We start from the raw sequence: 25,791 nt of genomic DNA on the forward strand, positions 1-25,791 counted from the left end.
GTCGTTGTCTCACCAAGATGAACTCATTCAGCCTCTGTTGTGATCAGTCCTCATCCTCTTTCTCTGGGATAAACAGATGTTTCCCCCAGGAAAGGTCACACAACGGCTAAATTATCAAGGCTTTCAGACTAACCGTGGGACAACATACGGAATCTCAGAGACCAACTCCAGACAGTTTAGAAGTCAAGGGACATCACTGGCTTGTTGGGAAAAGACTGGCAAGATGCCAACCCTCCTGTTGGATGCTCCCAACATTACAATGTAGGTGTGTCATTCTGGAAATCCAGATACCAGCTTCCCAACCTCTGCAGACCCCTGTAGACACCAATGTGCAGATATCACTTAGCAAATCCACTCCAAGTGACCAGACTTAACATGTCCACTTTCATTACTTAAGACTAAACAGTTCACAGAAGGTAGTTTTATTTTAAAGGCATTGGAAAGTCCAAGTATACAGTAAGTACTTAGTTGCTACTGTGCCCCAGAGGCAATACCCATCTCCCTTACATCTCTGCCCCAAAGTGAGCTCACTGCCCTTCTTTATTTGAGCCCTACAATGGAAAGGATGACCACCTACACTCACCGGCTCCAAGGCTGGGTTCCTAGCACACCCACTGCCGTCTGGATGAAAGTGAAATGCTGAGGACTAAAATTTTCCCCGAAAAAGCATTAAGATCTAATCTTACAGGTTGGAGAGATGGCTTAGTGGTTAAGAGCACTGGATGCTCTTCCAGAGGTCCTGAGTTCAATTCCCAGAAACCGCATGGTGGCTCACAACCATCTGTAATGAGATCTGGTGCCCTCTTCTGGCCTGCAGGCATACATGCAGACAGAACACTATATATATGTGTGTGTGTGTGTGTGTGTGTGTGTGTATGTATGTATGTATATATACATTAAAATATTTAAAAAATCTAATGTTACTACACTCCCTGCTAGTACAAATGCCTAAATAGGTGGCGATAACTCACTTCAAGGGACATCAATAGGATGGATCCTAAGTCAGTCAAGGCGATGATGTGAAAAGCTTGAGCCAATGACAGGCTGAGTGGGTAAAGGCACTTGCCAACCAAGCCTGATGACCTGAGCCCTTTGGCACGTAAACACAAACACTCAATAAAATAGTTCCCCCCCCCCAAAAAAAGCTTTAAAATTTGGAACAATTCAAAACTTTAAAAAAATGCAAAGCTTATAGTCAGTTCCTTGGGAAGCCACGTACATTTGTGACATAGCCCCAGATGCCCTCACTCGGTCAAATACCCAGCACTCCTCTTCAGAAGTATGTGCCAATCTCTCTGTGCTGAGGAAAATGTTTAAACCATATGCATCTTCATCTTCTGTGGTCCTTGTTCCTCAATACTCAGCATCCTACAGAGCTGATTCTGCCCAGGAGCCCCCGAATAGCCTTCCAGGGCTGCATCTCCTGCAGAGTTTCGTACGAAACTTCCGGTTCCCTAAGACTTGGGTACATGATAACCAACACAACATAGGAGACTGCTCTGGGGGGACACTTGGGCTACTGGTATAGTACCCCGGCACAACGCCAGTATAAAGCATGCTAGAAAACTAATTCCTGCCAGATGGTGGTGGCTCACACCTTTAATCCCAGCTCTTGGGAGGCAGAGGCAGGTGGATCTCTGTGAGTTTGAGGCCAGCCTGGTCTACAGAATGAGTTCTAGGTCAGCCATGGCTACACAGCTAGTTCTTTTTAAGTAATTTTTTTAAATTATGTGTTTGTATGTGGTTATGTGCACATGCGTGGAGGTGTCCGCAGAGGTCAGAGGTGCCAGATCCCCCCAGAGTTAGAATTACAGGCAATTGGTGAGCCACCAGATGTGGCTCTAACTCTGGTCAATGCCAGAGCAGTAGGTGCTCTCAGCTACTGAGCCATAGTTCATCAGCACACACCCATAATAATGTATGTTTTAAGTTATTGGTTTGTTGTTATCATTATTACTGTGTGTGCATCATGTGTGAATATGGTTTGAATGTGGCCAGAGGACACCTTAAGGAGTTGGCTTTCTCTTTGCTCCTTACAACGAAGCAAGGGCTCAAACTCAAGTCGACAGGCTTGCACAGCAAGTGCATTTACCTGCTACGCCATCTTGCCAGCTCCTAGGTCATACCTTGCTTGATAGGGTGGCTTGTTTACCATTTGGTCACATTAAAATCCTTAACTAAAACCCTCAAAAACACCGGAGATGAACTAGCTGGCTTCCCACTGTCACTAAATTCCTTGGTCAGTAACTGAAACAAAAAACAAGAGCATTCGATTTCTTATTAGCAGAACAAGGAGGCTATGTGTGTGTGTGCTCCTGAATGCCACCTGCTACACTTGGTTGGAATCCAGGACAAGTAGAAGTTCCTATTAAAGAAGTAGATTGGCCATTACGAGGTGATAAACGGCACCTGCAGAAGGCTTGCAAACCAAATGCTGCTTCATTGTACCTGGCTTCTGGCATTTAGCAGCCATGGCTGACCATGGTTCCACTTTAGCCGTGTAGTTATTTAACATGTTGTAGAGGGGGGGGGTCTTCTCTACACTGTCATCTTCAAATCAACTGATGTTGATGCGTGGTCCACCCCCCGCAGACACAGCCTATGCCATTGATTCTCGTGCCCAAGCCATTAGGTGGGGACAGCAGTTGCAAGCAGCCCTAAAGCTGGCCCAAAGTCAGACCTTCACATGCCACACCACTTTCTTAAGAAGAAGGAGGGCTGGAGAGATGGCTCAGTGGTTAAGAGCACTGCCTGTTCTTCCAAAGGTCCCGAGTTCAATTCCCAGCAACCACATGGTGGCTCACAACCATCTGTAATGAGATCTGGTATCCTCTTCTGGCATGCGGGCATTCATGCAGACAGAATACTGTACACATAATAAATAAATAAATCTAAAAAAAAGAGTAAGAAGGAATGTCTGGGAGAAGACAGCTCAGATATGTAAACCATTAAGACCTGAGTTCAGACCCCCAGCACTCGCATAAAAGCTGGGCTCACTGGTACACACCACGAAACCCCCACTACTGGGTGGGTGGTGTGTGTGTATGTGTTGTGGGCAGGAGGGGGGCATGAGTTAGATTCCGGAATTTGCTGGCCCAGTCTAACCAGTGAGCTCTCAGGTTCAGTGAGAGACCCTGTCTCAAAATAGAAAGTGGTGAGCAATAGAGGAAGAAAACATCAACCTCTGCCCTCCTTGAGCATGTGCGTGCACGCGCGCACACACACACACACTCACAGGCGCAAACACATGCACACACACATACACATGACTGGGATTTTTCTCCCTCGCTATCAATAAACGAAATATGCCTGTCCCTTATCCCTTATTTTATCAAAAGGGAACACCTCTCCAGATACAGGACAATGCCAAATGTCTCAGGGATAACATGGACACTGATCTGTATCTTACACCAGGAAAGTCCTCTTATAACTAAGGAACCCCAATCCCTCAGCATCCCTGTGGAGTGGAGCCCCAGGTCCCCAAATCAGTGCTATTCGCTTTTCACTAAGCCCTGTTCTTTTCCAATTAAAAAACCGCTATATAAGCCGAGTATGGTGGCCACAGCCTTTAAAATCCCAGCACTTGGGAGCAAAGCAGGGCAGCTCTCTATGAGTTTGAGGCCACCAGGCCTACAGAGAGAGTTCCAAGGGCAGCCAAGGCTTACAAGACACACAAGAAACCCTGTCTCAAAACAAACAAACAAAAAACCTCAAGCATGGGGACACACATGGCCACCCTGCTCCCATGATCACCAACATGATGATTGGTCCTTGGGCTCAGAGGGGTTGGACAACAGCAATGGGGGACAGAGGTGACTCAAGCTCTGCTCTTACCCCTTTGCCTTGTCCTCATCTGGGAGGGCAGACCTGGCCATGGCCACTGTCATCCAGCAGGGGACCAGCAACCTGGTGATCTCTGAGGAAATGATCCCTCCTGGCAAGTGGAAGTCTGACTTAGTCCTGAACATTGTTTGACAAGCATGCAGCAAGGGAACAATCCATGTTCAGAGACCAGCAGTCAAGAAGAAATAACGGGGCCCAGCAGTAAAAGTGCCAACTGCTCTTGCAGAAGACCCAGGTTGGTTCCCAGCACCTATATTCAGGCAGCTCATAGCTGCCTATAACTCAACGAAGTCAATGTCCTCTGGCCTCCGAGGGATCCTGAACATACATGGTACACATAAACTTATACAGGCATACACACATAAATAAAATATATTAATCTTGAAAAAGAGTCATCAAGATGACTCAGCAGAGAAAGGCATTTGCCACCAAGCCTTGATGACCTGAGTTCATTCTCTCAGACCCACACTGAAGAAGCAAATGGACTCCTGCAAATTGTCTTCTGACTTCCATGTGTATGACATAAATGTTCCCATATGTCCACACATGTGAATTGCAGCACACACACACACACAATATAAATAATTTAAGTGTAAAAAAATAATTAAAAACAACAATAAGCTGGGTGTTGGGGTACACCTATAATCCAAGCGGTTGGAAGCAAAGGTAGGAGGATTGCTAAAAGTTCAAAAGTTCAAGGCCTGCCAGGGCTCCACAGTGAGATCCTGTCTAAGATAAATGAACAGGGGGGGGTGGCACATGCCTTTAATCCCAGCACTTGGGAGGCAGAGGCAAGTGGATCTCTGTGAGTTTCGATGCCAGCCCTGGTCTATAAGAGCTAGCTCCAGGACAGGCTCCAAAGCCACAGAGAAACCCTGTCTTAAAAAAAAACCAAAAATAAACAAACAAACAAACAAACAAAGTGAAGGGGGAGGAAAACGTGAGCTTTCACAAACTGGCACACGTGCTTCAGTGTTGTCAACCCCTTCTGCATGGACAGAGGTCACTCCAACTCATATGACTGCAAGGACGCGCGCAGGCACAGCTCACCCTGCTGGCTGAGTGCCCAGGAATATTCAGCTTCAGGGTGGCTTCTCTTACTTCCAGCTACTTCACACCCACTTGAGCTGCTTTTCCGGACCTGGTTTCCTTCTCTCTCCTCCCTTGGAGGTCAAAGCCCGAGAGGGCCAGTGAGGACAACACTGTGAGTCACAGAAGCCTGGACCTGCTGGTGGTCTACTCTGGCTGCTTGCATTTTTTTCCCAGTCTCACGTGGGCCAGGACTTCTGCTCGAGGGCCAGGACTTCTGCTCGGGGCAAATGTTGGGAGGGACAGTGACATGAGGAGCAGCTCCTTAGGCAGACTTCCAGACACCATACAGCACAGCTGGAGGTGGTGGCTCTTGAGATGGCACGGGACAAACAGTTACTGAGAGAGGATGCGACTATGGGAGACAGAGCTGGAGCTGGGGAAGGGCAGCTCAGTGGCTTCCTTCATCCCTGTGCACAAAGTCAGTGCAACGGCACATAATCAACACACAATCACTGGCCCCTCAGCCAGGCTCACCCAGGTAGCACCTGAAGCCGTGGATGCTGGCTGGGATTCAGATCCACAGCTGCCTGGTTCTCAAGCCTGATCTATGTCTTGGTGTACAGGTGGTCGTCTGAGGGGACCAATCTGCTCTGGGGCTTAGAGAACGGTGTAAATGACCTCCAGAATAAATTAACTGCCTTCAGAGCAAAGTAAAAGAAACAGATAGACAAAAATGAGAAACACAGAGAAGAAGCAGAAAACACCAAGTTCTCCCCAAACTGAATATCATTCCGGGCCAGAAAGAGGCAGACATAAAAGATGCTGGAAACATGGCTGCGGTGACAAGAGCCACCTGACCAAATGCCAGCTATAAGTTCTTGCTTTCAGCCAACAAGGTCAAAGAATATTCCAGAACTGCTGCTGCTGCTGAGCTTCAAAAGCAGAGGTGCTTCTCAGTTCCAAATGTCCCCAGGACAGTCAGCTGCGTGCTCCAGATTCTCAGTTTTGCTTTTTATAACTGCAAGAAAGTAGAGGAGGGACTCTGGTCATGTCACACACGGTGTCCCCACCTCCCCGCAGGGGTTTTCTGGGAGGTGGTAGAATCCACTGTCACATCTCTGGTTGATGGCCCAACCCCTTCTTCTCTAGTGGAAAAGCTGAGGGGCTCAAGGGAGACAGACGGAGAGGCTGGAGGTTGTGGGACTAAGCATGGCACTCACCAGGGTTCGTCTTAAGCTGAGTCTTGTCTGTGAGAGAAAATCCCCTGGCAGAGGAGGCCCTCAAAAGAAAACAGGGTTTTCTTTTTCTGTGTGAGGGTTGATTTTTTGTTTGTTTGTTTTTCCTGTCAGGGATATGCCCAGTGCCTTGTGCAGTAGGCAAGCATCTACCACTGAGCTGAATGCCCAATCTGAGTTTTCCAGATGGATTTTAAACCCCACATCTGGAGCATCTGAATTGGGAGGATAAGACTCTTAGAGGTACACTCCAACTCTCCATTTCTGACCGTCTTCCCCACCTGGAGTCCGGGTGGTGCTCCACTCCAGGTCTAGGTGGAAGTGCTAGACATAACCTAGTTTTTGTCAACTTCACATAAACTTGAGTCACCTGGGACAAGGCACCCTCAATTTAGAAATTGCTTCCATCTGATTGGCCTGTGTCTGTGGGGCATTTTCTTGATAAATGGTAGATGTGGGAGAACCCAGCCTACTGTGGGCAGTGCCAACTGCTGGCAGGTGGCCCTTGGGTGTGTAAGAGTTAGCTGAGAAAGCCATAGGAAGCAAGCCAGTTAGCGGCCTTCCCTCTGTGGTGTCTGCTCCTGTTCCTGCCTCGGCTTCCCTTGGTGATGGACGATATCCTGGAAGCCAAACAAACGCTTTTCTGCCCTAAGGTGGCCTCTGTCAGTGTTCTACCACAGTAAGAGAACTCAGGCAGCTTCCCTCCGAGCCAGACACAGCGATGCCACGGCAGGCAGTAGAGCTGTCCTCCCAGGGAAACGTGCTGCTCCTGTGGCCCACACAGCCCACTCGGCACTGCTAAGCAGTGATATAGCCTTCCAGGGTTAAGGGTGCCAAAAAAGACTGCACCTGTATAAGATCATTTTTCTACCAGGGGGAACAGGTGGCGTGGGCAGCCTGTTTCCAACTGTGATGATGCACAGGCGTCCCCTAGTGGCTGAGACGGTTACAGCATCCCCGGAGCCAAGCAAGCACTGACCTTGTTCATGATCCAGTCGGCATCTTCAATAGCTCTTTTGATAATCTGCAGGATTCTCTCAGGGTTGTCTTCATCTGAGTGAACCCCGGAAACCCTGTAAGGTTCACATAAAAGAACACGACCCAGCGAAATTCACAAGGTTGGTAAATTCAGCGCACAGTCCCCAGAGGCTATGGGGGTACGGTCCACCTCTCGGGCCCTGCTGAGTGTGCTCGCCTGCTCACGTGGAGATGACACGAGGAGGCTTGGAAAGCTGACCCTGCTGCTCTTAGATAGCAGCGTTTGAGTCCTAGTCTACTTGACAGTAAAAAATGGTCGCGCAGGCCAGCAGGGAGGATGAAAAGGAGGCCACAGGTTATCGGGCAGCTGATCAGGGCTAGGGAGCTGCCAATCTCTGGTCTGATTTGCTCAGCAAAAGCAAAGGAATCTGCTTCTATCAAAGTATGCTGGGCAGGGACTGGCCTGCCCTCCTCCCCACGCACACACACACCAGGTGCTGGTGCTGGGGAAGCAACAGGGAAGGGAGGAAAGGCATGGGGGGGGGGGCAAGAGATCCTGGGGAAATTCAACCAGGCTTGTAACCAGTGACCTGCGACCTGGGTTCACTGTTGTGGTGAACCTCAGGGGTCTTCCAAGAGAATGGACTCCTCCCTCCTTTTCCTGTGTCCCCAACCCCCATTCACCTACTCATGCCAGGAACCAAATCTTGCCATCTCCAGGAAGTCTTCCCTGACACCCCAAAGCTAATTACTCCCTTACGGTTCCCACAAGCCTTCTATTGCTACCACTGTTTTCTCCTTTTAAGATGGAATCTCACTATGGTAGCCCTGGCTGGCCTGGAACTCACTATGTAGACCAGGATGGCCTTGACCTTGGAGAGATCCATCTGCCTCTGCCTCTTGAGTGCTGGGATTAAAGAGGTGTGCCACCACCACATCTCAGTTGTTTTTCTTTCCCATATCTGTATGGGGTTTATCATTCAGCTCTTTACATTTTTATTATTTTGTTGTGGCATGGGTGTTTTGCCTTGTATGGCCGTACCACGTGACTGCAGTACCTGCAGAGGCCAGAAGAGGGCACTAGATTCCCTGGAGCTGCCCATGGGTGCAAAGACTAGACCCTGAACTCTGGAAGAGCTGCCAGTGCTCTTACCCTCTCGGCCATCTCCCAAGTGATTTCTTATAGGAAGGGAGCGTAAATGCAAAGGCCTGCCGACCAGACTTTCCCAGTTAACACTCTCCCCCGCGCTCGCGTTATCGCCCTCCTCATACAGAAGCATCTAAAGAAGCTGCAGGCATTGTGCCCATATCCCCTGCAAACCTCACTGAGTTTCCTAACAAAGGGACAGCAACCAAACTCAGAAAATTAGCCTGGATGTAGCCATTACCTAATCCACAGCCCGCACTCTAATTCCCGTCTTCTACCTGTTTCTCTAGCGCAGGGTTCTGGCATCGCCTTTCCTTTACCGACGACATTCGCTTCAGTCACTGTTAATCTAGAGCTACTGGCCTTTCCTGGTGGTCCAGAAAACTTTGTTTTTAGTTTATTGTTCTTTAACATAGGTCTTCTTACTGGGGACCTGGGCTCGCAATCCTCCTGTCTCTGCCTCCCCACGCTGGGGATTACAAGTGGCAGGCCACTGCCCAGCCTTCTCTGGGTGTTGGACTCCGGTCCTCGTGCTAGCACACGGCAAGCACTTTATCAACTGCCGCTCCCTCACCCGCCTCCACCCAGTCTGTTTTGATATCCTCTGAGCTGTCTCCTTCAGGGCTCAGCACAGCGCTGAGATGCCAGCTGACACAGCCACTGTGCCGCAGACGGAAGACAGAGGCCAGCTGCCCACTTTTGCAGTGCCTCTTATAGAACTTCTAGGCCCGCTCTGTGGCAGCTGAGCCTCTGGCCCCAGCAGACACCTCCCCCAGACCTGCTCCCACCTGCCTGACAGCATGCTTGTAGTGCTCCTGGATGCCCTTGGTTGGCAGCTGCCGGCAGCAACGCAACAAGTAACGGTACAGCTGCAGTGGTGTCTGGACAAGCTCTGCCCCTGGCAGTGGGGCAATCTGTGAGTCCCCGGCCCTGAAAAACACAGAACATCACTTCATAGATATCAGACCAGTTCCACAGAGAACCTGGCCCTCCCATCCCAGCCCTCTGTGACCCATCTGCACAGAGGCTAGGCTAGGCCCCCTAGTGGTCCAATCCTAGAAGCCTACACCCTGGGCTGGGTGAGCCTTAGCACAGAGCAGGCCCACAAGCACCCCATACAAGTGTGGAGGGAGATATGCCACCTCAGCCTACAGTCCTTTCTAAAGCTCAGGTGGGAGGAGGAAAGAGGAAATGGGCAGAAAAACGCCAGGCAGCGATCATGGCTGCTGACAGCACATATATCCTAGTTGGGACATCAGGCAGGAGGGCGGGAAGTGCAAAAGTCCAAAGCTGCTAATCAAAGTACTGTCCCAAAGCAAGAAGCACCGGCAAGACCAGGAGTCTTCAGACTTCCTGGAGCGGGAACTACAGGCAATGCTGAGCGGACTGATGAGGATTCTGGAAACTGAACTCGGGTCCTCTGGAAGAATAGTATGCTCTCTTAACCATTCTACCATGTGTTCTTCCAAAAGATCCCACACGTCAATATGAACTTTTTCTTTATATATGAATGTGTGTGTGTGTGTGTGTAGCATGTGTCATCATACCCGACCTGACACCCCATTGTTACTCCATTCTCTCCCACACTTGGGACCAAGTGAGCTCTGACCCACTGTCCCAGACACATCCATGTCAGCTCCAGGAATTCTTCCCAGAAGTTCCGGACTACCAAGGACGTCAGTTCTCTACACCCCGCATGGCAGTGCCTCTTTTCTGACTGTCCTCCTGGGAGGGAGGGACTCGCTGCTGCCTTGCAGGGGTCTCTCACACCGCTGGGCTGTGCCCAAGCCTCGGCATTGGTGCCTGGCCCTCGGCAGGCTTCACACTGGATAACGGAGCCAATCGAACCCATTATCTCTTCAATACAAGCTTGGGGTGGGGGTGCTCCCCGTGTGCCAGATGAAGAGTCAAAGGGTAGAGACTGGGTTGACAGGTGTTAGTTTTAAAAGAAGCAAGGGCGTAGGAGAATGCCCCAGACTCTAGCTCTGTCGGATCCCCGGCAATAAAGGGAACCGTGACAGGCTGAGTTCAGAGGCAACTACGTTCTAATTTCAAGCATGTCTTTCCGAAAATACACGCTCGTCTCCACAGCTAAATTGGGCCATTTCCTCATGTCTCTTCCGGCTCCATGCTCTGCCACTGGAGAGACCTGGCAAGTGTCCACCCCCACCATACATTCTCCCTCCTAGTTAATGCCAGTTTTGGCAGAACTCAGGGTGCACACGGGTTCAACCTGCCTGGCCAACCAGACTCCAGGATTCATACACACACAGAGATTGGGGACTGGAAAAGACCCCTCCCCAACTAGACTCAAAGTCTTCAAGGGATGCATCTTGCCTCCTCTTGGCTCCAAGCAGAAGGCAGAGCTGGAACTTGCCAGAACAAAGTCCAAAGACCTCATTTAAGCCTTAGAATGCTTCACCCATAGAAAGCCCAGACCCTAGAACTCTCAATAGCGGGACCATTCACTCCATTACCAAACCAGCCTGGAATGGTGGTTCTGTTACCTTTGACCCAAAGAATTCCCACAGATCTTGACTCCCCACTTCTACTTCCAAGGATTGGGGGTGTGGCTCAGTTGGCAGAGCACCTGCCTAGCGTGAAGGAAGTTCGGGCTCAGTCTCCCACACTACAAACAGAAGGCATGATGGTACAGGCCTCTGATCCCAGCACTACGAAGATGGAGGCAAGCAAAATCACAAGGTCAAGGTCATCCTCAGTCACTTAGTGAGTTTAAGACAACCTGGGCTACAGGTCTCAAAAATAAAAATCTATAACCCACTTCAACGGTTTCTGGGCGGTAGGACGTCTAAGCAGGACAGGGCTCTTCAAGTCCCTGCTGTCACCCTTCTGACTAGCCCTGCTTTGGCCTGGCCAGCAAAGGGGAACCCATAAGCTGTCATGGGCAGGACCCTGAAGGGCAAAGCACAGAGGACACACCGCAGTCCTAACACGACAGGCAGCTCGGCTGGCAGGCTTCCCCAGACTATATAAAGTGCTAATCAAATATTGTAAAATGCTAGTCCAGAACAGATGGTTACCATCTGCAGTCCTCAAACTTAACATTTGGAAAGAGAACAACTTGGCTTTGCTGCTTTAAAACCCAAGCATACTTGTAACCAACCCAGCAAGTATGGGCGGAAGATTATTTTCAGCTCAATTATATTACTTAGTCATTCTCAGTAATAACAAGTAGAGAATGCATGTGTGGGTCCACTGAGAGGAGCTGAACTAAAAATGTTTTAATTTAATTTAAAGTGTGGGTTTACTATTATTAAGGGGGCCATGAACCTCCCAGCACCATTATCACAACTACAGTCAAGCCCTCTGACCCTGGGAATGCTCACTTCTCTCACTGTGCCCTTTGGACTTGACCTTAGCCTCACAGCCCAGCCCTGTGCCTCGGTTAGAGATCCATCTCCCAGGCAACCACGCTAAGATCGCCACCTGCAACCCAACTACTCCTTTTCCTTCGATCCCTGAGCCTCTGGCTTGAAATCCCATTGAATTCTACCTCTCTGTGCCTCTTAGATTTATGGCCCCTTCTCGTCCAGATTCATTCTGTCTCAGCTGCCACAGTCTGGAGCTGGCCTCCTTGCCCTCACCCCATTTCCCTATCTGTTCTCCACCCAACAGCCTGACTGAACCTGAAACATGGATCTCAGGGTACCCAGTCCCCTCCAAACCCCCAGTATTCATTCCCATAACTTGTCATTCTGGCAACTTTCCTCAAAATGGGGAACAGCTACTTGAATTTATTTTAAGCAGCCTACGAATGGACATCTTTTCATCATAATAATGTAATATTTACTTACATAAGTAAGAAAAAACTCAATTTCATAGATATAATGTTTAAAACAGTTTGGATTTTGCTGTTGTTTTAAGGAATGGACACAGAGATGTACCAAGCAAATCGAGATGCAGTCAAAATGAGGAGCTGGCAGAAACAGTGAGAGTGGAACTGAGCAGGGATGGTGCCAGCCTACAGAACACACCCAGGTTCCTTCCCAGGGTCTAGTGCTGGCCTACAGAACACACCCAGGTTCCTTCCCAGGGTCTAGTGCTGGCCTACAGAACACACCCAGGTTCCTTCCCAGGGTCTAGTGCTGGCCTTCAGAACACACCCAGGTTCCTTCCCAGGGTCTAGTGCTGGCCTACAGAACACACCCAGGTTCCTTCCCAGGGTCTAGTGCTGGCCTACAGAACACACCCAGGTTCCTTCCCAGGGTCTAGTGCTGGCCTTCAGAACACACCCAGGTTCCTTCCCATGGCCCAGGGAGTCCTGTGCCTCGCCCATCCCTCAAGCCAAGTTCAGGAAAAATGAGCTCTAGATGGAGCAGTGTGTGGCAGCTGTGTCTAGGGATGGTCTCCACACTGTGACAGGCGATAGAAGGCTTGGCATGAAACAGAGACGTATTAGTCTTGGTCCTCAGGGAAGCAGAACCTGTAGAAGGTGAGTGTGTGTGTAAAGGGGTGATTGTGTGTATGTGTGTGTTCAAGAGTATGTGTGTGTGCATGTGTGGGGTATGTGAGTCGGGGGGGTGAGTATGTGGGGGTGTCTGTGTTTCTATTGCTGTGAAGAGCCACCAGGACCATGGTAACTCTTATAAAGGAAAACATTTGATTGGGTGACTTACAGTTTCAGAGGTTTAGTCCATTATCATCATGGCAGGACATGGAGCTGGAGAAGGAACTAAGAGTGGAGCAGGAGCTACATCTTGATGTCATAGTCAACAGGAAGTGAACTGTCTCACTAGGTGTAGCTTGGGCATAGGAGACCTCAAAGCCCACCCCCATAGTGACAAACTTCCTCCAACAAGGCCATACCTATTCCAACAAGGCCACACCTCCTAATAGTGTCACTCCCTAGAAATTTATGGGGGCCAATTACATTCAAACTACCACACTGAGTAAAGTATATGCGTGTGTTACAAGGAATGTGTCATGTAATTCTGGGAGCTGGCAAGCCCCAAATCTGCAAAGCTTGACTCTAACCCTAAGAGGGAAAGTTGTCAGGAAACCAGGAAGAGTCTGTCCCAGTTCAAATGGCTCCAAGAGAATTCTCTCCTATGTTGGAAGGCTCAGACTACTCAGTCTACAACGACGGCGTAACCTGTAAACATCTAACGCCCTCCAGACAGTACAGGCAGTAGAGCAACTGAGGCCAAGGACCACCCAGAACCACTGAACGGTGCGGCAGGGAACTCCACATCTTCTGACCTACATCTCCAACTGTAAGACGGCCACAGGCACAGGTAGAGAACAGGTAGAGAGAACGTGGCTTCAACTGTAAACAAATCCATTTCCTTTACCAGTTTTGTTTTCCTAAATTCTTTTACAATACCCTACAGTGGTCAGGCCTTTAGGGGACTAAATGAGACTGGAGCTGTGGCTCACCAGGATGAGTGGAATTGACAGAGCTCCACCTCCCTCTGCCTCCTGAGCACTGGGATTTAAAGGTGTGTGCCAGCCTAAATACGTGTTTTTAAAAAGACTGAATAGGGCCCATTTATATGAATGAAGACAGTCAGCTTGACTCAGTCTACTAATTTAAACCTAAAAACACTCTCCCGGAGACACCCAGAATAACACTTGCATCCATTCAAGCTGACACATGAGAGCTCTCCTAGTAGAAGTCCATAACCACTTGTTGACAATCCTCTTCCCTCTGCCTGTACTGCCCCTGTGGCATCCAACAGCTGGCCTCACGCTTCCACACTCAGCTCTGGGTCCGGCACCTCCTGGAGGCCCTCACTAACACAGAACACCCGCCGCCAGGCACCATGCTCAGGAGGAAACCTGTGGTGACCACCCCGCTTCGCGCTAGCCCTGACTTCCAGCACCTGTGTGCAAGGACAGCCCTGCCAGGCATTCTCCAAGGGTGGTTAGTGTTTTATCAACCTCCCACCAAAACCTTCCGCAGCTGTGCACCAGCTGACACTGTCGAGCTGGTACGAGACTCTCCCACCGTTATGAGGAATTGCACGATACTGTGGTTGTGTAGTTTGCTGTATCCGCAGATGATGCAGGTGCAAACATTAAGAAGAAATTCGTTACAGGCTCTGCAGCCATTCCCAAACAGTTCAACAAAAGCCAGTCCGCAGAGAGAAGGGGAAGACTAAGAAGAGACACAAATGTTAAGAGTGTTTCTACTCGAGGTCTGAGCTCTGTTCTGATCCAGCGAGTCCACTACCCACATCCAACTCTCGAGGTCCCTTTGTCATCCTCTTTCCAGCACAGGGTAGAAGACACTGCCATCTCCCCAAGCTCCTGCCCCACTCTGTACTTCCGATGCTTCCACATCCTTCCCCCTCTCACCCCTCCACTCTCAAGCACACGGCTGGTGTGAGAAACAGCAGGTGGACTCTTCTGACCCGTTTCATGAGCAATGACCCTGTCAACTCCCTATGACCTGAGAATTCAAGGAATGCAGCCCAGACTGCATTCTCTGCTCAGACCCTAGGACCCTGGCATCCACTTCAAAGCACCTTTCCCCGTGAACTGTTATTAAGTCTGTTTCCCCATCTTGTACTGTCTTATACAATCACAGTCAGTCGCACAATCTTTGGGGTACCTGACTGTTAATTAAGTCATCTGGATACAATGAAAGCACGGAACAATCACACACCCGGACTAAGAGAATTAGTCTGGTCTGCCATCAGCACAGCTCATCCATGCAATGTCTCTCTAAGCAGCTGAGTTTGCAGTCTTCAGGAAACCACTGAAAAGACCTCCTTATCCAGAATCTTCCAAAAAGCTACTGTCGTATTTGATCACCTTCCCACAAAGAGGCTAATTAGTCCCTAGCAATTGTGACAGCTTTTCACAAACTACCTCATTAAGTACAGCAACACTAGAGGGTAGGAGGTGTTACCCCCATTTTATAGATAAGAAAACCAAGGCTCAGCGAAGCTATGGTTTGTCAGTGGCCACATAGCTGTGCAGTCGGGAAGGGAACTAACCCTAAGTCTATTTGATTCTGAAGCCTCCTTGACATCTGCTAAACGTGTATGCCTAAGAACGTTGCAGAAGGCTGGAGGGTAACCCAGTGAACCTGAGTTCAGTTCCCAGAACTAAAAATGAAAAAAGTATTGGCCAGATCATGACCAAGGTCCCCATCCATAAAGAACTCTCCTGGCCTTGTACAAGAGCAGGCTCGGTCACTGACACACATACTTGACTGGACTGTTAATTCACAACTCAGCTGCAAATCCTTGCTCTCCCTGCCTTTCTGGAACACACGCGCGTTACAGCACCGTCTCTCACAGAGACTGAAAAAAATTCAGACTAATGTCAGTTACACAGGGAAAAAAGAAAGGAATGCTTTGAAAACAAATCTTAAGCTGGGTATTAGTGGTGCATGCTTTTAACCCCAGCACTGGGGAGGCAGAGACAGGTAGGGCTCTGTGAGTTCAAAGCTAGCTTGATCTAGAGACTGGGTTCCAGGACAGCCAGGGCTACACAGAGGAAAAAACAAAACAAACAAAAACCTGAGTGGTAGGATGACTTAGACACAGGCCTTACAACCCAAGTTCAAAACCCTGGATCCCACAAGGTGGCAGGAGAGAACCAGTTCCCAAAGGCAGTCCTCTGACCTCCGCGTGTGACATCACACACAATTTACAAAATCAAATGGACCTGGTGGCAAATCAGTTCTCAGGAGGAAGAGGCAAGAGACTTGGGAGTTCAAGGTCCAGCCCCGGGCCACAAAGCAAGCTCGAGGCCAGCCTGGGCTATCCAAGATCCTGTCTCAAAACAAAACAAAACCAATTTACAAAACTCAAAAAGGACCATGATCTATTACAGGAAAGGGGGGCAGTGGCACAAGGGGGAACTTCCTGGGTGCCAAGTGGTACTGCTGGCACAGGCGAAGAAGAAAGGACCCAGCCCTTGTAAGCTCACTGCCCTTTTTCCTAACCTGTGTCCTAGCACAGGCATCTAAAAATAATTCGAAAAAGAGTCATACACTTAAAAAGATAATGGAACTGCAGAAAATAACCCGAAATCATGCCCGATTGAGCACTGATAAAAGCTAAATTAAGCCTGCACCAGCCATTTTTTAAAATATGCAATTAATCTTCTTGATGGAGGAAAGTTGAAAAATAGGAATGGTGTGCTCCCTGCCCCCGCCCAACCCAGGGCTCCATCTGGCATATTTATGTTCTGCCAGCCAGCCGGCCTCCCCTAGGCTCTCTACCACAGAACGAAGGTCAGCCCAGCCTCCCCTCATTTCCACTGGCACAAGCTTAGGGTCCAGCTCTATGCTCATCCCTGTGGGAGGTGCGGATTTTGGAGATGAATCCCGGGGGGGCTGACCAAGCCAGGCAATCTTTTTACCACGGGGCTGTTCCTAGCTCCTGATTAGCAGGTAACTAAGCAGTCTCTTCCTTTCTGGCCAGTTCTCATGTGCCACCCAAGGACATTTCTCACTTTAGCCTTCCTTTTCGTTGGCCCCCACTACCTTATACCCAGAGGACAGGCATGTGATAGTTAAGACTTCAAATGAGTCCCAAGAGCCATCACAGGAGAATGGCGAGATAAAACCTATCCAGGCAAACCTTGGAAAACCATTCTATAATAAAAAGAATGAAGTGCTGACTTATGCTACCGCGTATGAACCTTGAAGTAGGCGTGCAAGATGCAGGAAACCAGTAACAGGGGGGCTACATATCGTATGATTGATTCCGTTTCTATGAAATGTTTAGAATTTGGCAAATCTATGGAAAGCGGAGAAGTGGTTGCCTAGCGCAGAAAAAAAGAAAAGGGACTGGGGAAGGGCGTTGCCTGAAAACGGAGCTTGTTTTTGTTTTGTTTTTTCGAGACAGGGTTTTTGTTGTTGTTGTTTTTAGGCACAATAAATATTCTAAAATCCACAGTGGTGGTAGATGTACAACTGCCAACTGCGCATCTAAAGGTTATTAAACGTGTGCATTTTAAATGGGCACTGGTCGATAATTCCAGTATACGTGGGAGGCTGAGGCAGGAGGATTATGAATTCAAGGCCAGCCTGGACTAAATATTGCAGAAACCAAAATGATCCCAGTTACTCCTGATAACAAGGTGTTCTCATTGACCGACTGAAAGAAGAGGGGCGCGTCTCCTCTTTGAAAATCAAAGATCGAAGCTACTCCATTTGAGTGCGGATGCCAGCAGCACATGGCGGAGACCTAGCTCCCTGCATCCTTCCAGCCTGCATCCCGGCCTCCCACGCTCCTCCGCGGCGCCGGGACTAGGCCTGCGACAGGTGCCGCCGGCTCTGGGGGAAGCCCGGAGCACTCGCAGATCGCCCCCAGGGCTTCCACAGATCCCGGCCCTGCAGACAGCTCGGTAATCCCCAGCCCGCCCACGCCGCCCGAGTCCCCGCCCTGGGCCCACGCAAAGGGCTCACCCGCCTTCCGGGCGGACACCAACTCCAGACAGCGCGAGCGACGAGTGCGCCTGCGCGGCGGAAGCCAGCGCAGCCCCGCCCCCGCCCATGTCTGAGCGCCCTCTGCCGGCCGCCAGCGGGACTCGGTGTCCTACTGGGTGCGGGCATCCTGATCTGACCCCACCCAGTTGGCCTTACCCACAGCCTTCTTTCCCTTGTCATCCTCACTTAACCTTGGATACAAGCCCTGAAAGCCAGCTCTTCCTCATATTCCCAAGAGTGGATTGTGCTAGAATATTAGGGGTGCTCAAGATCTTTGTAAAGGCTTCTTGGAGGACTTGTCCCGAACCTCTTGTGTTGATGACCGGAATTGTTTGGAAGGGAGTCTGCATTTTGAGTCGCTTCATCAAATTACAGTCCCACAACACCTGTCAGAAGAATACATATGACAGTAATAGGCATGCTTCTTTTCACACTCAGCTATAATTATAATTGAGGGAAAGAATACAGAATCTTAACTCACAGCTACTGCCAGGATCATTCTTTGAAAACGAAATAATGCTGTTTTATTAAATGGGCTCTCCCCACTTGCGCATGTTTAAAGGCAGAATGCTTCTCTGAATTGACTTAAATGCAAGTTTTATATCCTGAAAGAAATAAAGATGAGTCTTTATCGGGAGACAAACGCCCCGTTCAATGAAGCTGCAAGCTTCTCGGGGCTGCTGTCTGAAAGGCAGTGATGGTACCAGTGGATAACATTCCTTCTTTTCACATGTCTCTCTTCTCTGAGGCTTTTTAAACCTGTCTGTATGAAAAGCCAGATTTCCTTACACATACTCCTTGTGTAGTTGCTTTAACAAGACGGTTTCTTATAATGTCTCTTTTTCTTCATTTTTAAAAAAGAAAACATTGCTATCTAGCAGCACCCAGAAATCTATTTTCCTTCCTCTTAGGAAGCAGGGGCTGTCTGTTAACAGAACTTTTTCTTTTCCCCGTTTCTTCTCTGTAATCCCACTCCACCCCCCAGCACCCCTCTTTCCTCTTTACCTAACACACTATACTGTCTCCAAACCAGTGTGGGAAGATTCCTCCCCTGGAATACCCAGATAATTACCTTCATTTATTTTCAATATGTAGACGTGGACCAAATATATCTGAAAGATCCAATCGGGCCCTCATAAATCAGCCCTCTTATTTATCTATGCATAATCAGGGCACATCATTAGCACAGATCCAATCAATAAATCATTATACTCTTAGAGCCCTCACTAGGAACACTCTGCAGCAGCGCCATTCCACTTCCGAGTTCAGCATTAGGATCCTTTCACTTTGTAAAGCAATTTCACAGTCTGTTCTCTCATCCCTGCTCTTTTGTTCCTAGATCTCTATGTTCCTGCTTCAGAAGCCTCATCCTAAAACCTAGAGCTCATAAAATATTCAAGAAGCAAGCTGTTAGCTCTACCGCCACAAGCTCCACCTTCGTGGCTCTGGTGTCACTCCAGTCTTTATAGAGATGCAGCATTTATTGTTCGGACGAGGAAGAGGAGGAGGAGCTGGAGGAGGAGGAGGTTTTCTGTGTATCTTTGGCTGTCCTGGGACTCACTCTGTAGACCAGGCTGATCCGCCTGCCTCTGCCTCCTGAATACTGAGATTAAAGGCGTGTGCCACCACCACCCGGCTGTAAAACTAAAAAATCCTTACCAGTCCCAACATTCACTAAAAAGACAGCAGGCCCATAACCTAATGAAAACTCAACCATTCTTATGCCATTTTATTCTACACTGAAATTTCAGCAGCTGTGTGCCCTCATGTCAGGCTGTGTGATATTTACAGGTAAACAGAACTTTAAAGACCTTTTGCTTAAGAAATTTATCACTCAAGGGTTTGCTGCATGTACAGGAGATTCTTCTCACTGGGGAATTCATCAACTTCCCTGAGAAATATATGGCCACGTTCTCTTGCTTTCTGAGATGTCATTAGCCAAGTTTGTAACACTCTGTAGAGAAAGGAACAAGAGCCCTGGGGCTTTCAGTTTTAATTAACCTCTGAATTTTAAAAATCATGTTTATTTGCTTATTATTATGTGTGCATGTGCCGTAGAGTATGTACATGGTGTGGTGTGTGTACGTGGTGTGGTATGTGTACGTGCTGCAGAGTGTGTATGTGCCGTAGAGTGTGTATGTGCTGTAGTGTGTATTGCTGTAGTCTGTGTACATGCTGTAGAGTGTGTACATGCTGTAGTGTGTATACATGCTGTAGTGTGTGTACATGCTATGGTCTGTGTACATGCCATAGTGTGTGTACATGCTGTAGAGTGTGTACGTGCTGTAGTGTGTATGTGCTGTGATGTGTGTATGTGCTGTAGAGTGTGTACATGCTATAGTGTGTATACGTGTTGTAGTGTGTGTACATGCTATGGTCTGTGTACATGCCATAGTGTATGTACATGCTGTAGAGTGTGTACGTGCTGTAGAGTGTGTACGTGCTGTAGAGTGTGTACGTGCTGTAGTGTGTGCTATGGTGTGTGTACGTGCTGTAGTGTGTGTACGTGCCATAGTGTGTGTGTATGTGCTGTAGTGTGTGTACGTGCTGTGGTGTGTACGTGCTGTAGTGTGTGTACGTACTGTGGTGTGTATACATGCTGTAGTGTATACATGCTGTAGTGTGTGTACATGCTGTGGTGTGGGGTCAGAAGACAACCAAGGGAGTTCGTTGTCTTCCACCATGTGGGTCCAGAAAATCAAACTCAGGTCATCAGACTTGATAGCAAGTGCCTTTACCCACTGAGCCAGATCCCTAGCCCCATTTCCAGATTTCAAAGAGAAATGATACATTTGCATGCTTTGATTAAGTCAGGTTATTGTCTCAAAGGTTGACCATGTAAATAATTCAAATTAATTCATAAATATACAATGGGTTTAATAAGCATGATAAAGACTTAGAAGAAAATACTTAGGGCCTTCGATCTGCCCTTGCTCCCAGTCCCCCCACCAGCTCAGATTTCTCTGAGCACACAGGATGAAGACTACCTTGGCATTCTCTTCTATTCAAAATATGCAAAGTTGCTATTTACCAGTTTGCAATTTGCATGACTCAAATTCTGCCAGAACACAGGGTGAGGGGCACAGGGTGACAGGTGAATATGCCAAAAGAGATCACCAAGGCAAAAATGGAAAAATCCAGCGTACAGATCTTTGCCACCCTGAGTGTTGCAGAACACAGCCCTAGCTGACAAGAGAGGTTTGTTAGTAAGACAATGGAAACATTGGGTGTGAAAGGTCACATGAGCCCTCACACGTCCAGTGTCTTTTCTTCTGTAATTACTGGGTGGAAAAAGGGGATGAGCAGAGATGCACGATTTTTATAAAAAGGAGTATAAGAGAGAGGCAGAGCCATGACTAGTCCCAGAATACTCTACAGGATGGAGTCTAGTCTTTCAGGACTTTGGTCTTCTGTTACTTTCTACAGCACCATAAATCCAACCTGCCTGGCTAGAACACATCATTCTCCACCTCTCTGGTGTGTTCTCTAGCAATTTATTGACAGTAGCTGCATGTGAAACCACATAGATAATTAGACGTAAGCCATCTCTGGAGTTGAGTCTCCACTTTTTTGTATGTTGAAAACATGTCTCACAATTTAAGACTGTAATTAACATATACACCCATAATCACAATTTTCATATAAATTACATTTGGAATGGAACTTTTCATAAAAAGATTGAGTGTAGCCAGACACGCGTGACTACGATGCCAGCACTAGGGTGGGGTGAAACAGAATCATGAGTTTGAGACAATCGTAGACTACACAGCACGACTTCACTAAAACTACTGGTCCGGCCATGGTGGTGCACACCTTTACTCCCAGCACTCAGGAGGCAGAGGCAGGGGGATCTCTGTGAGCTCAAAAGCAGCTTGGTTCAGTTCGAGTTGCAGGACAGCCAGGGCTACACAGAGAGACCCTATCTCGGAAAACAAACAAATTGACTACTGAAAAAGAGCAAGAGGATGAGGTAGAGAAGGAGAAATGGAAAAGAAGAGGGGGAAAGAGAGAAGAAAATAAGTGCTTGCTGAAGACACAGATATAGTGATCAAAGAAGTGGATTGCCTGTGAGCGTTTTTCTTCCTTTTCTTTTCTTTTCTTTTTTTTCTTTTTCTTTTTTTTTGCATTTTTAATTCTGTTTAACAGAAGATCCACTTTTAAATGACCTTGTCAAAATTGTAACTCTGTTTCTACTAGTGACATGAAGAATCTTAAAATGGCCACAGACAAGAATTGAATGCCAGGGGCCTGGAGAGATGGCTCAGCAGTTAAGAGCTCTGGCTGCTCTTCCTAAAGACTTGGGGTTCAATTCCGAGCACCCACATGGCAGCTCACAACTGTCTGTAACTCCAGTGCCAGGGGATTCAACACCCTCACACAGACATACATGCAGGCAAAACACCAATGCACATAAACAAAAATAAAAATAGGGCTGGAGAGATGGCTCAGCCGTTAAAATCTAGGCTCACAACCAAAATAAAAATAAATAAATCATTTAAAAAGAATAAAATGTCACAGCTCACCGAAATGAAGGAAATAATTATTAAATAGGATTAGTTGGAGAAAGAAGGAAAGAGGAAGACAAGAAGGAGGAGGAAAGGAGAGACCTAGGGGCAGGAGAAGGGAGTTAACCTTGTCAATACTGTCCCTAAGAGAAAGGGCTGGTCAAGTTAAGTACAGTTGCCAAGGGAAAGGGGGGGCGCTGGTCATTAATGAGGAGAAACCATTCTTTTGTATAGACAGGAAATAAGGTGCTCTGGTCAATCAAGTATGTAGTTAATAGTTAACTGTCCACGTTGGCAAACACATGCTGATACCCTTCTCAGGCAAACTATCGTTAGAGCCCAACTCATCACAGAGACAACTGCATCCCTTTCATCTGGGCTCTCTTCTGTTCCCGGCTGCCACTCCACCCCCATCTTGTTGTTTGAGGCAGCTCACATCTTGTCTTTGTCCCGTGATAGACCCTTTACTGGGTCCTCAGGAATTCTCTGGAAACAGAGGTCAAACTCCTGACTGCACCCCACAAGGCCCTGTAGGATTTGAACTTCAAAGTTTCACTTCTGCTTTCTGACCCTTTGCCACAGCCCTGTGACTTTTCAAACTTTCAAATGTACCCTGATCCTTCCGCCATTCAGCCTTATTTCCCTCCCCACAAATGTATCTTCCTCCCCTTCCCTGACATCCACACTCCCACGCTAGAGCAGAGAAATTAGCCTGTCCCTGCCTCCATGGCAGGCGGCAGAGTTTATGACACAATACATAGGTCAGTTTGGAATCTCTCAGAAATCGTTGACACAAGGATGTGAGAACACATAGTTTATCTAGACAGGGATCTAGAAAATAGTAAGGGAGTGGAGACACCAGATTAGGTGAAAACAGTCCATACAGAGTTCTGCCAAGCAAGGCAACACAACGCCAGACTTCACTCCTCCCTCTGGGAGTCAAAGTGGGTGGTGCCCTGAAGCATTTATAGGACCATCCCTTTTAGTTACTGGTTGGATGATGCTCTCAGGGCACTGACTCCCTGGTAGGGTTAGCCTGCCATGTTCTCAAGCAGAGACGTAGTTGCTTGGGGCAGCGGGAAATGAGTCAAATAGGGTAGAAGGTAAGGCTCAGAGAATGGGGCAAGGACACTGGTGATTCTGCTAGTCACAACAGTCATAAATGTACATGCATAAGTCTGTCCATTTACGTAACTGTGCAGATTTAGTGCATGCATGTGTACACAGATGTGTGTTTGTGTGACTATATCGGGTCATAGCCACCTCCCAACTGCAGCTCTGTGAAAAACAGAGCTGAGCAGCAGGGTCCCAGTCAGTGTCATGCCACACTGAAAGCTCCCTCCCCACATTCTCAGCCCTCTGCCTCACTCTGATTGAATCTATCCTCCTCCTCCAATCTGCCCCAAGCAGATTAATGTTGAGAAAATTACACAACAGAGCTGATGGGTCTGACTTTAAATGCATCCTGGATACTTCCCGGGAAGAAAATGACTGCTTTTCAGAGCTCCCACACTCCACCTCCACCCTCACACCCAGCTAACTGCCCATGGGAAAGGTCAACACCACCAGATGAGAGCATCCCTCAGAGTTCTCTGCCTGTCTCATCTCCCCATTACAATGAGGCATATTGCTGTGTGCCTTTGACAACCCGTCCCCCTGTGGTTCTCTCGGCTCTCTCCCTTGAGAGTTGTGGAAGTCTCTGCTGCTAGTTACTTCTGCTTCATCCCTAATCCATCTCCACACCTCCGCTTGCTCATTCTAAGCAACACACTGAAGAGGTCTGGAGCTTTACTTCTCAAAAAGTGACCTGTGGAGTGGCCGTGTGAGCCTCCCCTAGGAGCCTGTTGGGAATGCAGGATCTCCACCCAGACAGCAGTGGAACCCGAGCCCACATTTAACAAGATCCCCCATGATGCTCACCAGGCATGTGAATGTTTGATGCGTACTAAACCAGGGGCTCCATTCAAACACAAATGAACCAAACGGCAGACAACTTTCTGTGGTCCCGTCCCCACCATACTGATTGCTTTCTCTACTCTCCACGGGAGCCATTTGAAACATGTATACAGAGGCCCTGGTAGATACCAACCCGTCTTCTAGGTTCTGAGGAGGCAGAGTAAATAAAGCATATGTGGGGGACTGGAGAGATAACTCCATGATTAAGAGCACCTGCTGTTCTTACTGAGGACCAGAGTTCAGTACCCAGAACCCACTTTGGACAGCTCACAACTGCCTGTAACTCCTGCGCCAGGGGACCCAATGCCCTCTTCTGGCCTGCAAGAGCAAATGCATCCACCAAGCACAAACATCAACACAGACACACACATATACACATACTAAAAAAATAAAATAAAATAAAATCTTTTAAGAATGAAAACTAGGGGCTAAAGAGTTGGCTTGACGGTTAAGAGCACTTGCTGCTCTTCCCGAGGACTGGGTTCCATTCGGAGCATCCACACGGCAGCTCACCACCATCTGTAACTCCAGTCCCAGGGATCTGATGCTCTCTTCCGACCTTCACAGCACCAGACACGCACATGGTCCATATGCATGCATGAAGGCAAAACACTGAAATATAAAAAAAAAAACAAACATTAAAAATACAATTAATAAGTAAAGCATATGATCAGTTTGCATGTTGTGTTCCAGGGACCCAGAAAATGAGAGAGGAAGAAAGAATATGAATGATAAACAACTGATCTACAGTCAGATAAAAGATGGCAGTGTGGGTGAGAGGGACGGCTCAGAGGGTATAGGCACTTGTTACCGAAAAGGTGATTTTCATCCAAGAGCTACAGTACCATTCTGAGTATGTGACATTTAGACGGAGAGCTAAATGACAAGCGGCCACTCCACCCAGAGATGAAGAGCTGGCTCAGGAGGTACAGGGGACCTGAACTGGATCCCAAGCACCCACGTTAGAGTTGGAAGAGGCAGCCTGGGCTTGCCGTTCCAGCACAGGCAGGCAGAGACAGGATGCAATCTGGGGCTTGCTGCTTCACCAGTTCAGCCAAGTCTAGATTCAATGACAGAGCCTGATTCAAGAAGCAGGGTGGAAAGTGATTGAAAATACCCAGCGCCAGCCTCCAGCTTTGACATGTACACATATGTGTGCACACACATGCACACGCACATGCACACATGCACACACACACAAGCACACACACACAGACACACTCACACACACTGTTACAGCTGTTTGCACCAGCTTACCCTGCAGTCAATACTTGTCTCCTGCTCTGAACAAAACTTCAAGTGGCTTCTGTGGTGTTTAGGTCAAGGTCCCCTTTCTGCCCCTAACTTCCTAGACTTTTCAGTAGCCCCTGGGTCATCTGACCGGACTTTCCTTCTTAATTGGAAACTAAGTCACCTACTTAACCCTTTCCTTGCCCCTAAAATGAAATTCGAGGACTTTCCTGGATAAAAGAGGAGAAAGCAGAGACTATCAGGGGAAGGAAATTTTATTCAAACATGAAAATGCCATTCCATTTTCTTAAAAATATATTTTAGTTTATGTCTTTTGGGGTTTTGTTTGTCTGTTTCAGTTTGAGTTCGTTTGCTTTTTTGAGACAGGGTCTCATGTAGTCAAGGGTGGTCCTAAACTTAGTATACACTCCTGAGCTTCCTGCCTCCACCTCCCTG

General features: G+C 48.1%; 1 protein-coding gene across 1 annotated transcript; it reads right to left on the bottom strand.

The window, feature by feature from the left end:
- Positions 1-254: 254 nt before the first annotated feature.
- On the bottom strand, positions 255-17,712 carry Lyrm9 (LYR motif containing 9). Its single transcript, XM_038325381.2, is given in 7 exon segments — positions 255-315; positions 3,835-3,960; positions 6,392-6,480; positions 7,090-7,173; positions 7,175-7,183; positions 9,024-9,165; positions 17,624-17,712. Coding segments are annotated over 7 exon segments (600 nt in total).
- Positions 17,713-25,791: the final 8,079 nt, after the last annotated feature.

The sequence above is a fragment of the Arvicola amphibius genome, chromosome 4 (genome assembly GCF_903992535.2).
Source record: "Arvicola amphibius chromosome 4, mArvAmp1.2, whole genome shotgun sequence".
In the NCBI taxonomy this organism is placed as follows: domain Eukaryota; kingdom Metazoa; phylum Chordata; class Mammalia; order Rodentia; family Cricetidae; genus Arvicola; species Arvicola amphibius.